Genomic DNA, 23,998 nt, shown 5'->3' on the forward strand with positions numbered 1-23,998 from the left:
ATCCGCAAGTGTCTGGGGAGAAAGGAAGTGTGCGCTTTATTCCTGAGGGACAAGAAAGCAGTGCTTTTATTATGTAAGGAGAGTAAAATGTAGTATGTTCTCCTTGCAAGTTCCCGCAGGACTCAGGGTCTCTGGATGCCTGGGTGCCTGGGTGCAGGAGGAGGCATATTCTCACCAAAAATGGGAAATTCGTTAGAAATGGAGATAAGGAAAGTTCTGACACATTTTATAAAACTTTAAAATTGGAGGAAGGGCCAGCCCTGACAGCTTCCATTTAATAACAGCCAAAGTGACATAGCATCCTCAAGGTATTGTACAATCCCCCTTACCCAAGAAAAGAGCAAGTTAGGTCTCATAAAGCACACCCCACTTTTACTGTTCCCCCAACAGGTGCAAGAATAGTATCAGCAAAGATTTCTGAGTGACAGCTAAGGAAGGAAGATAAGTAAGCGCTATTTTCAATCATTTGTATTTATACGTAATTGAGGAAATAAAATCATATGGATGCTTCAAAAGGAGGGTAAACGCCAGTTGGAAGAATACGTTTTCTTACTCAAGAGTTTTCTCAAGGCCCCTTTCATGTCTTTGTTTCTCAGGCTATAAATGAAAGGGTTCAACATGGGAGTGATCACTGCATACACCAATGAAGCAATTATGTTGTTGTCATTGGTGTTGTTGGATGAGGGAAGAAAATATAGACCAATAATTGCCCCATAGTAAAGAGCCACTGCTGAGAGATGCGATCCACAAGTGGACAAGGCTTTGCAGACGCCTTTGGTAGAGAGAACCCGGAGGATGGTGGCCCCAATGTGGCCGTAAGAAACCAGGACGCATGAGAACGGAAGCATAATGGCTGTGAACCCTGCAGTGAAGATTACCAGTTGGCTGAGGGAGGTGTCTGAGCAGGACAATTTGAGCAGGGCAGCGAGGTCACAGAAGAAGTGGGGGATGGCGTGCTCAGCACAGAACGACAGCCCGGCTAGGAGGAGGGTGTGCAAAAGGGCACAAATGCAAGCAGCAGCCCAGGACCCAGCCACCAGCAGGACACAAACACCCTGGCTCATGATGGTGGTATAATGCAGAGGCTGACAGACAGCCACATACCTGTCATAGGCCATCGAAGTGATCAGAAACCTATCCAAATCAGCAAAGAGTATGAAAAGGTATGTCTGGGAAGTGCACCCAGCATAGGGGATGGATTTGTACCTAGTCTGCATGTCCATCAGCATCTTAGGGACAGTGACAGATGAGAAAGCAGTATCAGTGAGGGCCAAGTGGCTGAGGAAGAAGTACATGGGGATGTGGAGGCGACAGTCCAGCCTGATGAGCAGGATGATGAGCAGGTTCCTCAGCACCGTGGTCAGGTACACGCCCAGGGACGGGGCGAAGACCACGCCCCACTGCTCTGGCCGGATGGGGAGCCCCAGGAGGAGGAACCCGGACACGCTGCTCCTGTTCTCCCTCCTCATGCTGGTGTATCAGCGGAAGGGGACTAGTGGGGTGAGTTGAAGGGAAAAGGTAGAATGTCTTCGGATAAAAAAGTGATCATTGTGGCATAGCATAATGGAGATGTTCTTTTCATCTAGGGAAGGTCTTCATCCACATTTTCTTACGTTTGTACCATATTTTACCAGAAAATACAGAAAAAGTGTAGGTTTCTTTCTCAATCTGGTGCCAATCTTTGTAAATGCCAATACTGACAGTCAATGTTTATTCAATGTGGTCCTCACGCACTGTTCTAGTAGCTTATGCGTAGTAACTAATGCAGTAGTCTTAAGAATCTCAGCTACATAGGTACTGTTACTATTTCCACTTTCCAGATGGGATAGCTCAGGCAGACAGTCTCCCAGGCACTGAAGTAAAGAAGAGAAGCCAGGATCTGGACTCAAGAATTTGGACTCCAGAGTTTGTTCTCTGGAAGCAAACAGATTATTTGACGTCAGATGTCTCTTTGCCTTTGTAATTATGTGTGTAATGATCTGCTTAATTCTGTATCCTCTGCTTCTCTGCACATTCCATAATTATTTCTAATCTCTTCACTGGTTGCAGAGCCCAGAATCTATCAAAGACAATTAATGCATATACAACACAAATTTGTTGATCAAATAAAAGATGTCCTACCCAATCAAATTCATCATGGGAGCCTCTTTTTTTCAGCTATTATTATAATTTTTAATAAGATTTTATTTATTTATTTTTATTATTGGGAGGGGGAGGTAATTAGGTTTATTTATTTATTTATGTTTAGAGGGAGTACTGGGGATTGAACCCAGGACCTCGTACATGCTAAGCGTGTGTTCCACTACTTGAGCTATACCCTCTCCCCACCATCATGGCAGCCTCTTTAAGAAATTTACAACAAGTATTGTTCAAGACTCAGGTTTAATCTTCATAATCCTGGGGCCTTATGTTATTTATTATCCACATGGCATCACATTCAAAGTTGTACAATCTAAAAGCCAAACATAATTTTAAAAAGGAATTCTAAACTTAATCTTTAAAAATTGTGATTCAGTATGTTGTACTCCTGTAACTTATATAATATTGTACATCAACTATGTCACAATAAAATTTTTTAAATAAACAAAATAGAAAATTAAAAAAAAGAATTCTAATCTTTTTGGTATCTCTAAAATAGCCTCTAAGAGATTTATTTCCTAACCCAAATCAATATTTCTCAAATTTCTATGTATTTATTAAAAGAGAAGGTAGGGATTCACTATAACCTATCAAAACTTATTGTAAAGCTATGTTGATTACAACACACAATGTGTTTTTACAAACATAAATCAACAAGACAGTGGAGGGAAATAGCCTATAAACAGACACATGGATAATTAGGACTTGGCCTCCCCATCACCTTGCCAACTAGATTCAGGAGGCAACCGTATACCACCAGTCCTGGCTCCCCCACCCCCATCTGAGTGAAAGGAAGCCTGTAATTATGAACTAATTTAATTCAGTAGGTGAAAATTCATGTCAAATGACAACTTTCAATGACCACAGCAAAGTAGTCAACTGGTTCCCGATAATGTCAGAGCCAAATATAAAATCAGAAAATGAATGAATTCTTTACCATTAGGTCTCCCCAAACCATGAAAGATAGCTTGCTACTTAGTCCTAGAGGCAGAAGGCTTTCTAGACAGATTCCAGCACCTTGGTCCCAATCCTGGCCCCACAATCATCATGGATTATAGAAAATGAACAATGGAACCCTCTAATTTTCTTGAGATTCTTTAGATTATTTGGGTCAGTTTTTCTTGGGGGTGCATGCAGAATTATGCCTGTGTAGTGTGATTCCCAGATCAGCACTGAGCCTTCCATATCTCTACCCAAAACACCAACCTCAATAGGCTCTGGTACCTAAAATTCTTTCAGCAAGAGAAAAAAAAACTTTAAGGTCCCAACTATGGTTTAGGTTTAAAAATTAACATTCTTGGGAGAGAGCCCTATGGCTAACTTACTGAGATAGAATGGCTGGGAACCATTAATATTTGGGGACCAGGTTTGGATGGCCAAAAAAGGGCACTGACCTCTAAGTCAAAGTAAGGAGGGAAGGAGGTTGGGGATTACAGGCAAAATAAAAGCAAAGGCTGTAGTCACTGAAGACAAATTTACTGTTCTTCCAATTTGGCTGAATAAATGCTACAGGGCTAAAAAATAGTCACATTGTTAATAAAATCTGATTTAGCACCTAAGTTGCCCCAGATGGTTTTCACTTCTTCCCCAGACCTTTCAACACAGGCATTCTGATCCTCATTTTAGAGAGGAGAACACTGGGACTCAGTGATAAAACCTGCCCAGTGTTAAGCACTAGTATATAGTGATCCTGGGATTTGATCCCACGTCTACTTAACTCAAAGAATATATTCTTCCCACTATATTACGTGCCTTCATTAACTCAAGAAACTAGTACTTGCTGCCTAAAAGCATTCAAGAATTTCAGGAAGTAAATCAGGAAGTTTGAAGATGAGTGAAAAATCTGTGGTTCCAAGGTATGTGCCTAGATGGTAACGTCAATGATAATAATAAAATGATAACAATCATTCATTCATTAATCACATGCTTACTGTGTGAATAATATAGGCCAGTTGCTGAGACATGTACTTTTTCAGCCTAAAAGGGCCATAAAAAAGCATTGTTTTCATTTAGCCAGTTGGAAACTCGGACTTAAGAGTGTAAGTAATTTACTGTAAATCATTCATCATAAAATTAATGGACAGATCATTCAATCCCGTATTTATCTGATTTCAAACCCATGTTTCTAACCACCATGCTATACTGACTCCTATAGAGCATGAATTAACAAAATAAAGACACCCGGATACACGCTTCTTGTTAAAGAGAGGAAGGTGAGAGCTGTAATTTCCCCAAAGCCTTTGGGTGGATGTACTGTCTCAGTCCTTAAAAGATGATCATAAATGAATAGAGAAACTAAGAGGCCAGCTACTGGATTTACAAAAACAGCTGTTCATAAAGTGAATTTCTCAGGGCTCCAGGACAAAGCATATCAACCCTTGGTCAGTATTTTTCATAGACTACCTAACTTCCAATAATAGGCAAAAGGTTAAAGCAACTATGGTACACACCCATTGCAAGTAAAACCACATAGCCAATAAAATGAATTCATAAAGTTTATGATATAATTTTTGAAGGAACGTAATGGAAAATAGTATATAGGCATGTTTAAAACTATTTGTAAAAACAATGCAGATTGTATTATCATTACTATTATTAAACCCTGGAAGGTTTTGCTCTCAGCTTGCATGCATGCCAGATATTCACCAAAACTGTGAAAGAGAGAACAATTTCTTGGAGGGGAAGTACAAATGCAAAGGAATTTTAATTAGTATGTCTACCTAAGTCATTTGAGATGATACAACAAAGTAATAAAAAGTACTTTGCTCAAGTACAATCACGCGCAAGATTTTGTAGCAGATCATTCACACGCGTGCACACACACACACACTCACACGTGTTGCTGAGTGAAGTCTACGAACACTGCCCTTACCTTGCTCAGGAGAGATAAATTCAAATACATCAGCTCCAGGGTATGAACAAATTATTTATTTTCTCTCCAAAAGACCTTGACCTAGAATACGGAAAAAAAGTCATGAGCTCAACTCTGAAGTGGGAAGAAGGTACACTTTCTCACCGGATCCAAGACAATAACAAAAGTATCCATTTTATCAGCCCAGTGGGGACCCAGGGGACCAAGGCCACAAATTTCTGGTGAGGGACAATTTGTACACTTCTCTTAATCGTACCCAGTGGAGATGTGCCTTTGCCCAAAGGCAAAGATAGTCAACTCTTGTGGGAATATAAATGAGGACTCATTATTTGCAGCTTCATGTAAAGAATGTTCACATCTATGAGCTCATTTAATGGTCCCAATCACTCTTGAGGTAGAGAGTATTTTTCCCGTTTTATTACAATGAGAGTGGCTCAAAAGAAAATGGCCAGGTTACAATTCAAACCCAAACACACTAACGTCACATCTAAAGCCCCACTGCCCCATGATGTCTCTCCTGCAGTGGCTCTGCATCCCGTGGACCTCTCCCTTCCACATTCAGTCTGGAGCTGGGAGGAGAGTTGCTCCTTGTCCCTGGGAATCAAAACATTTAACATGGAATTATCACCTTTCTGTTTCTCAGAAATAGAGATTTTCTTCTTTTTATAGAGACATCTAAGTATACATAGGGATTTTTTCAGTTATGACGTATAATAATAACTGGCACATAATTAGGGCTCAAACTATGCTCTTTAACCGTAAGTGTGAGAGAAGGCTTCAGAAATCTACTCCACTTGGATTGGCAAAAATAAAGAAGAGATACACAACATTGTAAAATGACTATAATTCAATAAAAAAATTTTAAAAAAAAGATGGAGATTCAAGTGGTGGAGATAGCATTTTGTTCATTATTTTTCAATAATTCATTTATTTACTCATTCATAAAAACATGGTGTAACTAGCATGTGGGAAGAATTTTGTGAGGTACTGTGACCACAGATTTTGAAAACATATTTTATTTTACCTCAGAAGAGCTCCCAATCTAGCGAGCAGATAGAAAAAGCAGTGTCAAATACTGTAATGAAAGCAGGTCCTGAGGGCTATGGGAGCACAGAGGAGGGGGGCCAAACCCAAATTTAAGGGGTCCTGCAAGGTAGGCTTCAGGAAGTTACAAGTAAGCAGAGACCCTAGTCAATCCAGACAAGTAAAATATGACGTGGGTAGTGTAGAAACAGAGCATTTGGAAAGGAGAAAAACAGAGGAATAGGAAGAGAGATGGAGAAGAGAAAAGATGACAAGTTCAGGTAAACAAAATCAGGAAAATCAGAATGGTTAAGATGTACATTGCAACAGGGGAAGACGTTTGGGATGAGGCCAGAGAAATTAGCAAGAATGAATCGTACAGAACCTCGGAAACCATGTTGAACAATCTGTACTTTATCTCAAAAGAAAGGGAGAGCCATAGAAGGATTTGATCCAAAGACTTCAGTGAGGGGAGGGTATAGCTCAGTGGTAGAACGCATATTTAGCATGCATGAGGTCCTGGGTTCAATCCCCAGTACCTCCATAAAACAACAAACACCACCAAAGTTTGACAGCGTCATATTAAAAACTGTCACTATAAGTGAAGAATGGATAATGAGCACATGTTTGTAGTAGGTAGAGAGAATGTTGGCAGGGCAAGGATGGAGTGATGGGATGCAAGACTAGAAGCAAGAAGACTATTTGGGAAGTGGTCACAGTTAGTCAGGTTAGAGATTATGGAAGTCTGTCTGGAGAGACAGTGGAGTCGGAGGGAACTATATAGAGTTAAGCCTGCTTCAGAATCAGAATCTAAAGAATGTGGTAATTTTAATATGAGCTGATTTTGATAAGATGATAGAAAATAGGAAAATTTTGAAAGAGTTTAAAACCTAAGTTTATGGCTTGGATGGCTGAGTGTATGGTTGCGCTATTTACTGAGATAGGGGACCTAGAAGGAGAAACAGATTTGAGAAGTTTTTAACACACTGAATATGATGTCCCTGTAGGTCATGCCTAAGAAGAAATTCAGGGGGCAGGTGGATATGTTTTGGGTAGAGATAGAAATTCATGGCCATCAATATAGAAGAGGATAAGACTGTCTAAAAAGGAATAAAATAAACAACATGACAAGAATGGAGAGGAGAGAAAGAGGGAAGGAGACAACAGAGGAAGGAAAGCTCAGAGATGAAGATAGGAGAACAGGGCTGAGACCATGGGGAACACTGACAATCAAGCAAATGACAGAGAAAGAGTGTCCCCCAAAGGCATCGAAGGACAACTAGAGACATTGAAGGAAAATAAAAAATGTGGGACCATGGGAGCTAAGTGACGAAAGCCACCCACTGAATTTAGTAATAAGGAGGAGTTTGTTGATGTAACCAGGAGCAACGTCAGTGAGTGGTGGGAACAGAACCTAGATTACACTGGACAGAGGAGTAAATGGAAAGTAAGGAAGTGCAGAAGGTGGATAGTGGGCCTGAGCCAACATTGAACCCTTGCTGGATGGGTGGGGAACCATCTCCTGTCTGTATTTAACTGAGGACTGCTGGGGATGGTGGAGGGTAGAGAGTGTTGGTTTTTCTGGCACTTCTGGTCTGTTGCGTGTATAAGCAATTGTGTTTCAGTGGCCAAGGAAAATTCTCGAATAAATACAGTATTTATAGTTACTAGCCAGAATGTACTGAAATGGTGAGTTAAACAGCTCTGAGTCGGAGAGTGACAGCCTGCAGCATTTGCCTCCTGTGTTGTTCAGATCCACTGAAGTCTTGCTACAGAGTCTTCAAGATGGTGGCCATCGACTTGAGCTGATGGAGCAACATCAGTGCAACAAATTTAGATGACATGAGGTTTCTTAAATTTACTTTTGCTCTCCAGATCTTCTAAGGCTTATGCCAAATTTATTGTTGTGTCTACTGACCTTATGGATTTTTGTGCCTGAAAATACTCAGCTCCTGGTCACTTGATGTCCCATGGTTAGGTGCTAGGTCCCTACTAAGGTCCAGTAGCTTGCCAGCTGCTCCTGGATCCAGGAACACTGAGTGGCAACTCTTCTAATGGAGTTTGCCAGAGGCTCAATGTGGAGCCATCATCTGTTGTGGATGCCTCCAGCACCCTGGGTTCTGCTAACTCAGGTGACCCGATTAGCAGAGTCACTTGTACCACAGCCTGAACCAGCTGCAGAACCCTCCCTTGGTCTAGATCCTACTTACAACTGGCTGTCCATCAAGTCATTTGACAAACTGGTCAGAGCAGTATTCCAGGTGTGGTATGTGCTGTCTCCAAAATCTGAAGAGGCCTGCAGAGAGCTGTGAGAGGTGCAATAACTTGTCCTTGGCTTCCTAGTTGAATCCTGTCTTCATCTATCTCCTTGCAAGCTCCTCTGTGACCTTCTATTTCATGCTCCTGCCACAGGTCTTACTTCTGTCCACAGTACGTCAGACCTTAATCCAAGGTGTCCCCATCCTGACTCATTGTATTTCAATCTGTCCAAACCTACCACACATAACTTTATCTACCTACTCTGGTCTGTACTTTGGTTACACGGCTTCCTGTATGCAGTATCAGAACTCCCTATCCAAGTCCTTCTGTATGTTTGACCAACCTACTGGCCCCACCACGGAGTTTCCCTCTCCAGTGCCCCACGTGTCTGGTGTGTCCTTCCCAGGAATTCAATGCCTATAGCCAACCTAGGTTCTGGTCCACTTTGATTTTGTTAAGTTGCTACTGGCTAATATTCTGGGAACTTCCCTCTCTGGCTTTTATCTAGAACGTTGCTGAACTCCAACAATTCTGAGTTGAGAGTGTCCCTGGTCCTGCTGGGGGGCGGGTACGTGAAATTGTGACAGTGATACAGGATCATCACAGCCAGAAAGAAGCTGCCCAGACCAAGCTTTGCTGTATCTGCCATCTCTTAAACCCAGATATTAAAAAGGCCAAAATAAACCCTCAAAGATTATCTTAAGCTATCAATACTTCTTTGTTTGTCCTCTACATCTCACTCCTAAGAATCGCTAATGCCACAATAAATGGTCATTTTCTTCAAAAGTTCCATTTCAAAGAACCTGAAGTTTTTAAATTTTGAGTCAACTTTTCTGGATTGTATATCAACATTTTTTTCCCTATTTGCAAGTTTGTGGATTGTTTTTGATCTACTTTCCTTCCTTCCTTCCTTCGTTCCTTCCTTCGTTCCTTCCTTCCTTCCTTCCTTCCTTCCTTCCTTCCTTCCTTCCTTCTGCCTGTCCGTCCTTCCTTTCTTCTTTCTTCCCTTCTTTTCTCCCTTCCTTGAAAACTATTTTTATTTGATGTAACCAAACTTAAGTTTGTCCAAAAAAGCAGTAAAACCTCCAGAGAAAAAAGTGATTATCCCTGCCTCTTGCCACTTTGCATTTCATAACGATCACCCGAGAGAAGAAATACAAAGTTACTTCCTTTGGGTTGCCTGGTGGGTATGGCGCAGTAAGAGCTTTTTGAATGGGATAAAGTTCCACCTAAATTCTCGGAAGGCCATACAGTCATTTGGCTATTTGGACCTTGTGGGAGCCAGTAATTCTTTTTTTTTTTTTTTTTTTTTAATTCGCTGGAGTTTATCCTGTGCCAAAGTGTGATTAAGGCTGGGAAACATAGCCTGGAGCAGAAGGGAGACTGAGGGTGCCTGAGATCCTTCCTCTATGGGCTCATTCTCTAAGGTTCCCAGCACAAACATCCCTCCCATGGGACACCTGTCCTAGAGGAATCAAGGGGGAAACTGGGCAATTAATCCAAGTCTGATGGATATTTTAAACTAGAAATTACAAGTTCTGCTCTCTGCCCCCCAGGGCTCCTTCCTTGGCTAGTTACACTTCTCAATTCATAGATCTGGGGCTGGTAGACAGAAGTGACAGTCTGGGCTTGTAGCTTTTCTTTTTGATGCTCAAGAAATGCCGAGGACCTTGAAAGCTGATATTCGGATCTCCTAAAGAGAATCTCAGAACACATTTATCCACCAAACGCTGGATCATAAACGCAGTGAGGTCAGTACTGGGGATGGGATGGCTATTTTTTCTCAGCAATATATGGGTTTATATGCGGATATAGAAGACAGAACATCAGAAGGCTGACTTTGGCATGGAGGAGAAAAGACAGTGAAAAAGACAGAGAAAATGAGAGAGGGTGGGGAGGAGCAGATATACGGTTTCAGGAGGAATTTCCACTTGCTGTAGATCCTGGCATAGTCCAGTTGATGAATGTAGGAGACAGGGTATTTTTGAGCCGCATTTGTGGTCCATGGAAAATGCTTCTAATGAGATAGTAACCTCACTTCCCTATATGTTAGGGAGGAAAGAGCTCTGTGAAGCTATTGCTTTGTTTTGTTGTATACAAGGTGGAAACTGAGGCAGGACACAGGGGGTTTGTTGCATACTGGTGCCCAGATAACCAGAGTATTTGAATATACCTGAACTCTTTCCATCATTGGTATATCAGTTTCCTACTGCTGCCCTAAGAAATTGCTACAAACTTGGTGGCTTAAAAACCCACAAATTTGTTATCTTATAGTTCTGGAGATCAGAAGTCTGAAATGTTGGCATTTCTTCTGAAGGCTCAATGGGGGAATCTGTTTTCTTGCCTTTTCCATCTTCTAGAGGCCACATGCATTCTTTGATCGTGGCCCCTTCCTCCACCTTCTATGCCAATAGCACCATATCATAAAATCTCTGTAACGGACTCTTCTGCTTCCCTCTTCTACATTTAAGGACATCCGTGATTACATCAAGCCCATCCAGATAATCCAGGATAATCTCATATTAAAGTCAGCTGATTAGCAACCTTAATTCCACCCAAACCTTAATTCCCCCTTGCCATGAACCATACGATATCCATAGGTTCTGGGCATTAGGACATGGACATCTTTGGGAGTTATTATTTCTGCTTACCATAATTAACTAGCAAGTGTTGTGTTAAATGGAAGGACCACCTAAGAGGGAGATGAAAACTTGAGATCCAGCTAAAATCTCACTTCTTTGGGCATCTTTTGATAATAGTCCTTATTTTGTAATGGGGTATTGTTACGTTGCATAGGGAGGAGAGGAAATGTATTAAAAAATGATATACTTTATAAGTGCAGTTTTAAGATGTTGTTGCATCATCACTTAACCTTCTGGGTGTTGACAGTAGAAAATAAACCATAAATAAATTTGTAAAAAATATTTGCTGGAAGTCAGATTGCTTTCTCAACATGACATGGGATTCCAGGGAACCCACAACCACCAAAGGAAAGGAGTTTTAATGACATTAAATGGAAATGTGTCTTTCCAGGAAAGTTGGAACAGAGAAGTCAGCAAGGGTGAGGATGGTGGAGGTTAGGAAGAAGAGATTGGAAATGTAGGAGAGACACAGATTTCTCACCATCTTTAAACCATATTAAGGTTGTTATATCTCATCTTAAGATCAATGGGACTCTTTTGAGGAGTCATTTAGGTTTTAAAAAAAGGAATACAGTTTTTTTTAATTGCTCTTTGGCTGCAGTAGGGAGATGGATTAACGTAATCCAGAGTTTCTTAAGGACCATCTCTGAACTGAAATAAAGAAAATGTATATATATTGATGAGTGTTTTTAATAAATACTACACTTTGCATCATTTTATTTGAGAAATCTGCCTCCCATCTGAAATTTAACAATAGTTGTTGAAATCACATCTTCTAAATGTCACTATGCAATGGTTGATGATTTAGAATAGTCACCACGAAGCATTCTTGGGGCAATAACATGACTGAGACGTCATTTTCTGTGGTCCAGTCCTCATTGCTGCAGATGCAAGAATTCTATTTTGTCAGTGAACCAAGAAAAGGTGGCTCTTTTTAACATTCTCTGGTAATTTTTCTAATTGTTTTATGTGTCAACATATAAGGGACAGAGAAATATGTTGCATTTCCCACCTTCCATAATAAATTAAAGCACACATATTTTTTCATATGACTGCTAAAAATGATTATTTCAGAGATCTTAATATTTTCAACCATTCTTCACCCCCAGAAGACAGGAGAGGAGCATGAGGAGGGAGAACCGGAGCAGCGTGTCCGAGTTCCTCCTCCTGGGGCTCCCCATCCGGCCAGAGCAGCGGGGCGTGGTCTTCGCCCTGTTCCTGGGCGTGTACCTGACCACGGTGCTGGGGAACCTACTCATCATCCTGCTCATCAGGCTGGACTCTCGCCTCCACACCCCCATGTACTTCTTCCTCAGCCACTTGGCCCTCACCGACGTCTCTTTTTCATCTGTCACTGTCCCTAAGATGCTGATGGACATGCACACTGAGTACAAACTCATCCCCTATGCAGGGTGCATTTCACAGATGTATTTTTTCATATTTTTTACTGACCTGGACAGCTTTCTTATTACATCAATGGCATATGATCGGTACATGGCCATCTGTCACCCTCTTCACTACACCACCATCATGAGGAAGGAGCTGTGTGCCCTCCTAGTGGCTGTTTCCTGGATCCTGTCTGGTGCCAGCTCCCTTTCCCACACCCTCCTCCTGACCCAGTTATCTTTCTGTGCTAACACCATCCCCCATTTCTTCTGTGACCTTGGTGCTCTGCTCAAGTTGTCCTGCTCAGACATCTTTCTCAATGAATTGGTCATGTTCACAGTAGGGGTGGTGGTCATTACTCTGCCATTCACATGTATCCTGGTGTCTTATGGTTACATTGGGGCTACCATCCTGAGGGTCCCTTCAACCAAGGGGATGTGCAAAGCATTGTCCACATGTGGCTCCCATCTCTCTGTAGTTTCTCTGTATTATGGGTCAATATTTGGGCAATACCTTTTCCCAACACTAAGCAATTTCATTGACAAGGACATCATTGTAGCTCTCATGTACACAGTGGTCACACCCATGCTGAATCCCTTTATCTACAGCCTTAGGAACAAGGACATAAAAGGTGCCCTTGGGAAACTTTTCAGTAGAGCAACATTTTTCTCACAGTGACATCCAACTTTTATTTAAATTAGAACCTAATTTTGATTCATCTCATAGATTTGATTTTCCATTTGAATAGATCTCAAAACTTTTACGTCTTCAAGCCCTAAGACAAATGATGGCATGTTGGATGTACTGGGTAAATGTTAGCTGACCAGAGTTTCGCTGTTAACAAGTTGACCTTATTAACAATGCTCTCCTTCATAAATAACTTTTAATCAGCAAATGCTAGATTACTTTTATTATTCACTTCTTATTTTTGCAAGTTGGGGGCATACATAATACAAAAATATACATGTTGGTTATTCTTTAATTGAGGAGAATTTTGGAAACTCATATATTTTGGGCCCATAATCTCAGGCTTTCATGCACCCCAGTATCTAAAGAATTAGCTATATTACTACACCACATTCTTATGCCAACAATACAAGATTTTCCTTTCGTCTTTATGGTCTATTACATCACAGAATCCAAACTAGTTGTCACTTAAATAAGGAAATTTTTACTGCCCATGGTATGAAATGTTACAAAAACAAACCTGATGATGGGGACCCTGTAGGGTTTCAAGACTCTTTGGGGATTTCCCCCCTGTCAGCACTGTGGGGTTGATATTTTTTAGCCCCCATAGACAATCAGTAATGAGAGCAAGCTTCATGCTGGCCTCCTTTGTACATATAACGAAATTATAGTGCATAATCTCTAAAAATGTCATTGCTGTCCTCCAAATGCCACTGCAGATTCAGCCCTGACTGTGCTTCATGGACCTCCTGCCCTCCCAAATGCAGAATGAAAGGAAAGCTTCTCAAACTTTAGCATGCCTAAGGATTGCGGGTGAGCCTGTTAAAACAGATTCCTGGAATCTACCGCCACAAGTTCCAATTCCATCGTTCTGGGATGGGGCCCAAGGACTGGCATTTCTAACAAGCTCCCACAGGACGCTGACGCTGCAGAGGTGTGAACTATGATCTGAAGAGCAATGGAGTGAAGAATTAAAGCATGGAAGTTCTGGGGTGCACATTTACAACAACTTACACGAATTCTGGTAGTGGGTAGAGTGAAACAAGAAAGTGCTAAAATTATTTTGGTAACAGAGGAATCAATGGTTCAAGTTGGTATTTTCAGATTAATTCTGGCTGCAGTAAATTCCTTTTTCATTTCTAGCATAAGAAGATATTTCCTGAGCTATCAGATTTTCTTTTCTCTTTCATATATAATATAGATGTACCAGACACTGCATATTGTTTCATATCATCACGCAAGACTATATGTTCAATGAAAAAAAATTCTCAAAGCTTTGAAAAAAATAACATCCTGTGTCCACTGATGGCTTCTGGTTTACATTAAGCCACATGGAATTTCAGTGTGACTTGTAACTTTGCTAATGTCACTTAAAAACAAGTTTAAATATTTTTAAACTAACAATTATTTCACCCATGCTGCCAAAAAATGTGCACTTCTTATGAAGCACTAGTTGATTTCAGAGCAGGCTGTACCTCCAAAAAGGACACTTGAGTTCTTGATAGGACATTGAAAAGGTTTTATTATTTGATGTTATTCATGTCTAAAAGTCCTCATTTAACTTGCCGTGTTTCTTGACACAGCCCATAAGATAGCATTTGTCTTGAATCCAACCCATATTGTCGTTATTATGGGCATCAAGGCTACTTTACCCCAGTCTTTTCCTGTTCTCTTTGTGTGCACATGTCTGCCCTATGTAAAATGCAATATATAACTTCATACATAAATATAAGACTAAGTAGTATGTAACCAGCACCTGGAGTGATATTTAAGCCTGTGGTGATGCCCCAACTCTACCAGAGTTGATATTGGATATATGTGTAGAATATTACAACTTTCTTTTGTTATGCCTTTATTTCATTCCATTGGCTCTGACTTAGATGATCCTGTAGGTGAACAGGGACCATCTGGCTTTGTTGCCTCTCTTTCCACATGGCTCAACTTTCCATTCTTCATGTATCTTTCTGGGCATTTTCAAAGTTAGGTTCTTCTCTTTTTAAAGGAGCAAGCTACATGTATTGGGGAACTAAGACAATGGAGCCCATTAATGTTTATGCTTTGGAGATATTAAAGTAACTTTGATCAGGCAACTGACAAAAGAGATTTCAAGGCATAGTGGAGGCTTTAATAAAATTTCACAGTGAATCTTTGTGTTAATTCAACTAAAAATTAAAAGTTTTAAGTAGATTGATGTATTGATGTTGTATGTATTCTATGTATTGATACGCACAGAAGTAGAAATGGAAACATTATTATAATCAATTACTATAGAAAAAGAACTATAAAATTCCATATAAAATAAATCCCATTTATGTAAACATAAAATTTTGCAAATAAAAACCATTTTAGATGGATAAAAAATGAATAATGGAAGGGTGAAGTATTTTGACATTATCCTTTGTTTTCATGTCTATGTTTTTTGGATTTCCATCATGAAGCAGAATTAATTTTTAAGGCAGCAAATCAAAAAGGAATTTCCACTTGGGAGGAAAAGTCACTCTTCACATTCCAAGCTAAGAGTTATCTAGGTGAGACATTAATCTGGTAGGGAAGGGCCAGTGAGGAGGTCTTTCCACAGCTCCTTCTGGGCTCACACTCACAGGGCATCCACCCTGATGTTATTTCCAAGGACAGTGTTTCCTCAAAGTCTGCCCTTAGAACCATCTGCCTCAGAACTACCTGACCCCAGATCCCATGGATGAGCATCTCCGGAGGTGGAGCTGGGATCTGCATCTTTAACAAGCTCCCCAGGTGATTCTGCGGAGCATCAAAGTTTAGGGACCACTGCCTGAGGGCATCTGTTCTGGAGGGAGTAAGAAGAACACTGAGCAATTAATACAGGTTTAATGCATGTTTCCAGCCAAGAGCTTGGTGCCCTGTCCCCTTGGGTCCTCTCCCTGGTGGGTAGAGCACAGTCTTCACATCTCCATTTCTGAAGCCGAATGAATTGAGGAGTAGGCTCCAGGCTCATGACTTTTCTCTCTGAAGGACAGTGAGAGGTTCAAGGCCACAGAAGCTGTAGGCTAAATCTGGTCTCTGGGTGTCCTACAGAGAAGGTGAGAAACTAGTACATACTTCTGGCATTTAGAGGACTTGAGCATAAAATTCAGAGTAGAACTGGTTATCCTTCACCAATAGCCAACAGCAGGGGTGTGTATGTGTGTGTATGTGTGTGTGTGTACACACAGGTGCTCATCACTTCTCTGTGCTCTTGCTTAAGTCACTTCCTATTACTAATTACCAAAGACAAGGATACCATAATCACCACCACTGAGAGACCCTCATGCCTTTAAACCCAAGCCTTGGGGGAGATGGGGAACAGCCAGCTGGCCGTGTATATTAGTGGGCACATCCCCAAATCCCAGCTGGGAGCCTCATCTCTTCAACACATTCTAGATGTCAGAATGTGTGCTCCTTTAGTGAATGCAGTGTTAACCAGGCCTCTCTAATGCTTCTCTCCAAAATCTGTATCTCTAATATGGATTATGGATTTTCATGGAGTCATGGGAGCTTGCTGAATCAGGAGTTTGGAGAATTACATGACATTAAGTACTAGTAAATATATATATTTACACACACCAGTAATATTTTGAAGTGTTGATATTGTGAGACTGAGCTCAGAGAAACTTTGAGTTCAATCAACAGGTATGTTTCTTCTCTCTTTAACCTTTATACATAATGGAAACGTTGGCTATTTATTTTTGATCCACTTCCCTTTGAGTCTATGTTGTTGAAATTTCCATACACTTTACTAATGACTGGATTTTAAAGTCAGATTTCAAGTTTTATATGTTACAACTTGAAGGTCAAACATTATGATTGATTTTAAATATACAGAAACGGAATAGAAATTAGGGGGATTTTGGCTTACTCTGACTCTGCTAAGACAGTGTGACACTTTCTCTTTATAGACTAGACACAGCTGCAAACTACGACTTAGAGGCTGCCTCTCCCTTAGATGACGGAAAAATGCCACTGGGCCAGTGTCTCTTCTATATCTAACTCTCTTCTCTGTTGGCATGTTCTCTCATTTTACATGATAATACCATCCACTTTAATGGATTTTTGCAGGGACATGGCAATGCAGAATATTGGGATATTCACCAGTAGGAAGGAACTAATTTTTATCTGCCTGCTGTAAATCAAAATTTGTTGGTTTCTGCTTCTTCCCCTGTCCTTTCATCCTAGCAGACAGGAGAGGAGCATGAGGAGGGAGAATCAGAGCAGTGTGTCCCAGTTCCTGCTCCTGGGGCTCCCCATCCGGCCAGAGCAGCGGGGCGTGGTCTTCGCCCTGTTCCTGGGCGTGTACCTGACCACAGTGCTGGGGAACCTGCTCATCATCCTGCTCATCAGGCTGGACTCTCGCCTCCACACCCCCATGTACTTCTTCCTCAGCCACTTGGCCTTCTCTGATGTCTCTTTCTCATCTGTCACCGTCCCTAGGATGTTAACGAGCATGCAAACTCAGGATCAATCCATCCCCTATGCAGAATGCATAGCACAGATGTATTTTTTCATATTTTTTACTGTTCTGGACAATTTCCTTCTCACCTCAATGGCATATGATCGGTACGTGGCCATCTGTCACCCTCTGCACTACACCACCATCATGAGAGAGGGACCGTGCACCTTACTAGTCACTGTATCTTGGATTCTGTCCTGTGCCAGTGCCCTGTGTCACACCCTCCTCCTGACCCAGCTGTCCTTTTGTGCTGACAACGCCATTCCCCATTTCTTCTGTGACCTTGATGTCCTGCTCAAGCTCTCCTGCTCAGACACATCGCTCAATGAGCTGGCCATCTTCACAGTAGGAATGGCAGTCATTATCCTCCCACTTACATGCATCTTGATCTCTTACGGCCACATTGGGACCACCATCCTGAAGGTTCCATCCACCAAGGGCATCTGCAAAGCTTTGTCAACATGTGGCTCCCACCTCTCTGTGGTAGCTCTGTATTATGGAACAATTATTGCCCTGTATTTTTTCCCATCATCCAGCACGGCCAGCGACAAGAACATAATTGCCTCTGTGATGTACACAGTGGTCACACCACTGCTGAATCCTTTCATTTACAGCCTAAGGAACAGGGACATAAAGGGGGCCCTGGACAAACTCTTCAACAGGGCAATAGTATTGTCTCAATGACATTTGCTCATCTTTATAATAGACACATATATTCACAAACTCCAGGTCCTACACCTGTCATCTTGAGCCCAGCATGGAACAAACACTTAGCAAATATTGATAACTTGAATTTCATTCGGTTACAATTATTCTCTCTCTTCCTAGCAATTCTTTAGTATAAATTGATAATTCTGAGTTGATATTATTGATTATTGTTCTTGTGTATTAGATTGAGAAATTACATAGCAAGTAGAACTTATGTCTCTCTTCCTATTTCCTGGGAATCACATTAGTTCTTTTCTAAAAAAAATACCTCTAGAGAGGCAAAATTGACATGCAAATGTTGTGTATGTTTAAAATGTACAACTCGATGTTTTAATGTGTATACGTTATGAAATGATCACTCCAATCATGTTAATGAATGTATTCATCACCTCCATGTAGTTACCATTTTATTTGTGTGTGTGTGTCTGGTGAGAAGACTTAATTTAAGATCCGCTCTACTGCCACCCCAGGCAACGTTGCCAAGGCCACCTTTGATGCCATCTCCAACACACTGATCCCGCTGATTTTCCCAAATGAAGCGTCTCATAGGTTTAGAACAAAGTTTGCTACATTTTGGAAAAACATGAATGTATGATATGGTCACAAGTTTACCAATTCTTCTGGAAGTTAATAATTATTGAGACTTCAGCTGACTAGTTTATATCCTTCTCAAAAGTTAAAGTTAACATTATTTCTTTCAAAGTGCAACAATATACAGACTTTTCTTAGAAGAGGGGAATCATAAATCTCAGAACCAGGAGTTACAGCATTTACCTGTCAGCTTTGGATATTATATACATAGATATTTTCATATTTCAATAAATTATGCATTTATTTAAATGTATAAATATAATACAATATAAATGATATTTATAATAGAAATATATAACATACTATAAATATTATTTATAATTATAATATAAATATTATATATAAGTATATATAATCTATATATTTATATTTAAATAAATTATGTAATCTATATGTCTTTATATAAAATATATGTTTATATTTAAATAAATTGTATATAGATAGATATATAATTTCAACTACGACATGTATTTTAAGAATAAAAATATGATCCTATTTCGTCACAGATGGAAGGGGACAAGTGGGTCTACTAAAGAGTTAGAATCACTTCGCTTCTGAAGGAAAAAAATAATCCACATGTATTAGATGATTAGTTTTGAATCCAAGGGGCTTTTTTTTTAAAGAAGAAGCTATAAATGAAATCAAGACAGAGCTCAGGATACATAAAATTTAATTCATTTGTCATTAAGGATAAGAAGTTGGAGTTAATACCAGAAAAATAGCGGCTCTCCTTTTCTTATAGACTCTGTCATTCAAGAGCCACTTAGCGAGTGACCTGCTCTATGTCACGCAGTGCACCCAGCCCTGGTCATTCAGAGCTGGATAAAGACACAACCTCCATGCTAAAGAAGGAGACGTTCCAGTAGTGTAGAGACAGGTGAGCTAAAATTGAGCATGAGTTTACAAGTGCTCTAACAGCATACTGCTGCTGATTGTGCTTACTACGCATGCTTACTGTGTGTCAGGCACTGTGGTAAAAGCTTTATCTGTATTACCTATTTTAATCCTCATACAATCCAGTGAAGCATGAACTGTTATCTTCTGTGGTCTCAGTTGAGGAAACTGAGGCTTAGAGACAATGACGTCAGTAGAAGAAGTGGTAGCAGCACGAGGGAGGCTGTCGCTGATGCCGCCGGGACGTCAGTGAGGGCTTCACAGGGGAAGCAGGTCTGGAGCTGGGTGCGGAAGGAGGCTCAGGATTATGATACGTGATGGGAACAATGGCAGTCTAGGCAGGGGGACAGAGGGAACCAGGGCATTGAAACAGACAGCAAGTTCAGGGAAACGTAAAACGTTCGGTGTTGCTAAAGCCTGTGTGCGTATGAGCCAAGTGAGGATCAAGAGATGAGACTAGAGCAGCAGACAAGGACTCTGATGCCCTGGCAGGGAGTTTAGATGCTGCCTTGCAAGTGATCAGGTGCCGCTGACTGGGGGTGGGTGGAGGAGGGATGAAACCTGGGGAAGGTTATGTTCGTGTTTTATAAAGATGACTCAGGTGACCGATGGATGAGGTGGTTGGGCAATGGAGTGGAGAGGCTGGAGACAGGGAGCTCAATTAGAAGGTCCCTGCACATCCAGGTAACGTGGATGTGCCTGAATGAAGGCAAGGGCAGGGGAATGGGGGAGAGAGTGCCTTTGAAGCACTAGGAAGGGCTAGTCTGGTCTCAATAATTGATGGGAAGTAGGTGGTGGAAGAAGGACTAATCTTGATTTCTGGTTCTGTCAACTGATATTTGAGAACAGAATGGGAGGCTGGCACTTTGAGTTAATTTTGAATAGGTTTAACAGTCAAAGTGAGGGAACGAGTTTCTGACCACCTGCTTTCTAAAAACAGGTTCCAAGCAAGAAGAAACCAAGTACCCTAAATAGATAAGGGGCACCAGCAATCTCTTCATCACCCCGCCCCACACTGATCCCAATTAAAAGCACATCCTACTCACTCTACACACCAAAATGCAGAGAGTGAGAAATAATGTCTGCTTTCGTGTGAATGCCTTAATGTCAACATCATATTAACCTTATTTAAATGAGGCACCTGAAAGGAATAGAAGTTTGAACTTAGGGATTAAGGGTGGGGATGATGGGATGTATCCAGGAACAAAGAAGTCTGGAAACTTGAACACAGCGGTAACTATTCTGGTTGGGTGGGAACCAGTCCCATCTCCTAGTCTGCCTGGGTCCTGTGGCAAGAACTTCAGTCCAGCCCCAGACAGCATTCCAACAGGTACCGCACTGTCCGTGGAGTAAGGTTTCCTGCGGGTCAGGATGAGTGAAGCAGGGGAGCTGGCTGGGCCAGTCTGAGCAGCAGGTTCAGGGTATCAGAGGGGGCATGAGTGCGGGGATAGCGGGTGCTGTGTCCTGTACTCTGACTTCTCAGCCTCCCTCAGGTCCATGAGCTCTGTCATCAGGAGCCTTAGAACTCTCCCGGGGGCTCCCTCCTGTGAGAGCTGATCATGGGAAACAGAGGGTATTTTCTTGCCAGTTCAAAGGACAGAAGAGAGCTCGAGATGAACGGCAGGGTGAGAGTGTCAGTGCCCCACCCGCTGTAGGACAACAGATGTCAAGAGAATGAAAGGAGAGTTCTGGATAAGGAGATGAGAGCAGGAGTCCAGGGTTGCAACTGCCCTAGCTCTGATTATCTGTGAGAGCCCTCCTCCCCAGTCAAGGACCCAGAGAGACTATCAGAAAGGAGATCCGGAGAGAAGAACAGATGTCCCATTCAGATCATCAAACAAATGGAACCCTCAAGTACTAAGATGCGGCGTGCTGCTTGAAATGACTCACACCTGTAGTTTCCATTGCTGAAGCCTGGGAGAGTTTGAGTCCACGAAGGATGCTCAGTAATTATTCATTGACAAAAATACAGGAATTATGAAACATTTTCAGACAAGTTGACTCTGAGTAACAGACTGCTTTGGGGAGGGTTTTTAGGCAGCCAGTAAATTTTGGCCACACCAGAGGTAATGAGGAGTCAAAATTACATGGTCTTTTTTTAAAGAATTGTATTTTTAATGTTTCTAAGATTCCTAGAGGCAGAAGAAACCCTATATGATCATAAACAAGATTTCTTTATCTCTGCAATTAATTTAAGCTGCTGGTGAGCCTTTTAGAGCTGAAAGCAAACCTAAAGGTAAATAACCAAAGAGAAGTTGCCATGTTCACACCTACTAGTCACAAAAAGGATGCTGGCATTGAACATTTCTGACCAGTAGGGTGAATAGACAGCCCAAGGAGTCTGAACATCCTTCTTGGTGAAATTTTGGCAAACCACGGGAAATGAAGCAAGCAGGATGGAAATCTAAAGATTGAATTTCAGTCTTCTGGTGGGGAACTCTTTACCTATGTTGCCTCTCCTGGAATGTAACACCATCCTTTATTTCTTTTGTCTTAACCTCCACTTAGTGCTGTAAGCAAGACAGGTGTCACCCAATTTTTTTTTATTACTGACAAATTAATAATCTGGAATAAAAGTGTCATGAAAGCAGGGTCTTTGTCTTATTCCGTTCTCTGTCCCCAGCACTTACAACAGCTCCTACCATAGTGGAGGTGTCTAGTGTATATGTGTTTCATGAATGAATCTCAGAAAAAATATTTTTGTACTTTTTGAGTGGAGGAAGGACAAAGAGTGACAACAGGATTAATAACAACATCTGGCATTTGTTGAAAATTGACTAGCCACCTATAATGAAAAAGAATATGGAAACGAATGTATGTTTGCATATGTATGCCTGAAACATTATGCTGTACACCAGAAATGGACAGAACATTGTAAACTGACTCTACTACAATTTAAAAAAAAGAATCATGTACTGAAAAAAAAGAGAAATGACTATTATGAGCCACTATACTAGATGCATCTCTTAGTTTATCTCAGTTAATCCTCCAAGTCACCTTATTGGGTAGAGATTATATTCTCAGTCTTACAGATGAGAAGGCTCAGGCTCAGGGAGGTGGGGTCAGGGGATCACAGTCTTATGACTAGCGCATAGCAGACCCCGGACTGAAGCCATGTTTTTCTGACTCCGAGCCTATGTCTTTTCACTGAAAGTTGCTCTCACTGGGTCCAAGAGGAGAGAATTCTCCGACAACTGAGGAGCCTCTTAAGGGCCCCCTTCATGTCCTTGTTCCTCAGACTGTAGATAAAGGGGTTCAACATGGGGGTCACCACGGTGTACACTGCTGCGGCTGCCACGTCCTTCTCTTCAGAGGCCACCGAGGGAGGACACAGATAGGCGCTGAAGAGGGTCCCATAGAACATGCAGACCACACAGAGGTGGGAACTGCAGGTGGAAAAGGCCTTGCTGCCCCCGCCAGGAGTTCGGACCCTCAGGACGGCAGAGACGATGTGAATGTAGGAGATGACAATGCACATAAAGGGGATGATGAGCACTGTGCCTCCCAAGGCAAAAACCATCAGCTCGTTGATGCGGGTGTCAGAACACGACAGCTTCAGGACAGGAACTATGTCACAGAAAAAGTGAGCTATTTCTCCCGCAGCACAGAAGGACAGCCGAGCCATGAGGAGGGTGTGAGTCAGGGCAACAGCGTGGGTGAGGACCCAGCACCATGCTAGCAGGAGGGTGCAGACTCGAGGACTCATGATCCTGGAGTAGTGGAGAGGGCGGCAGATGGCCACGTAGCGGTCGTAGGCCATCACAGCTAGGAAGAAGCTGTCCAGATCCCCGAACATCAGAAAGAAATACATTTGTGTCAGGCAACCAGCATAGGAGATGGTATGACACTGGGTCTGAACATTTCTCAGCACCTGGGTTACTGTGGAGGATATCAAACCCATGTCAACAAAAGACAGATTGGCCAAAAAGAAGTACATAGGGGTGTGGAGGTGTGGGTCAGAGCCGATGGCCAGGATTATGAGTAGGTTCCCAGCCAAGGTGACAAGATACATACACAGGAATATTCCAAAGAATAACTGCTGTTGCTCTGGTGACCTTGATATACCTCGGAGGAAAAATTCAGAGATGCTGGATTGGTTTTCCATGACTCTGTAGCATCCAGAAACTAGGGAAAACAGTTAGAATGAGAGATTTCTTCTAAAACTCTACATGTGCTGTCTCCCAAACCTTCCAACTCCCAAATCTCCCTTTAAATTCGTTTTCATCCCCAATCCTGACTTCAGCTCCAATTTGACCCTACTTTCTTCCTTCTCTCTTTCTTGTGAATATTAATACTTTTTTCCTTTCCTCTCTGTTTCCCTCTGGTCAATCTTTT

General features: G+C 41.6%; 2 protein-coding genes across 2 annotated transcripts; one reads left to right on the forward strand and one right to left on the reverse strand.

Annotated features, from left to right (window-relative positions):
* Positions 1–509: 509 nt before the first annotated feature.
* LOC102506166 (olfactory receptor 1J1) lies at positions 510–23,805 on the reverse strand. Its single transcript, XM_032479134.1, has 2 exons — positions 23,278–23,805; positions 510–1,470 (listed from the first exon to the last, which is right to left on the reverse strand). The coding sequence occupies exons 1-2, from the start codon at positions 23,766–23,768 to the stop codon at positions 510–512; spliced, it is 1,452 nt and encodes a 483-aa protein (XP_032335025.1). The 5' UTR covers positions 23,769–23,805.
* Positions 12,035–18,177, forward strand: LOC102505911 (olfactory receptor 1J4). The gene is made up of 2 exons (XM_032478369.1): positions 12,035–12,554; positions 17,209–18,177. The coding sequence occupies exons 1-2, from the start codon at positions 12,061–12,063 to the stop codon at positions 18,152–18,154; spliced, it is 1,440 nt and encodes a 479-aa protein (XP_032334260.1). The 5' UTR covers positions 12,035–12,060; the 3' UTR covers positions 18,155–18,177.
* Positions 23,806–23,998: the final 193 nt, after the last annotated feature.

This window comes from Camelus ferus, chromosome 4 (assembly GCF_009834535.1).
Source record: "Camelus ferus isolate YT-003-E chromosome 4, BCGSAC_Cfer_1.0, whole genome shotgun sequence".
In the NCBI taxonomy this organism is placed as follows: Eukaryota; Metazoa; Chordata; class Mammalia; order Artiodactyla; family Camelidae; genus Camelus; species Camelus ferus.

Excerpts from the sequence above, each read along its gene's own strand:
- LOC102506166 (XM_032479134.1), bottom strand. The coding sequence starts at position 23,768 with ATGGAAAACCAATCCAGCATCTCTGAATTTTTCCTCCGAGGTATATCA. Across the intron at positions 1,471-23,277 it reads ACCCTCCTCATGGCTCGGCT|CATGAGGAGGGAGAACAGGA; the intron begins GTCCTTCTGTGC and ends CTGATACACCAG.
- LOC102505911 (XM_032478369.1), top strand. The coding sequence starts at position 12,061 with ATGAGGAGGGAGAACCGGAGCAGCGTGTCCGAGTTCCTCCTCCTGGGG. Across the intron at positions 12,555-17,208 it reads CACACCCTCCTCCTGACCCA|GAGCATGAGGAGGGAGAATC; the intron begins GTTATCTTTCTG and ends CAGACAGGAGAG.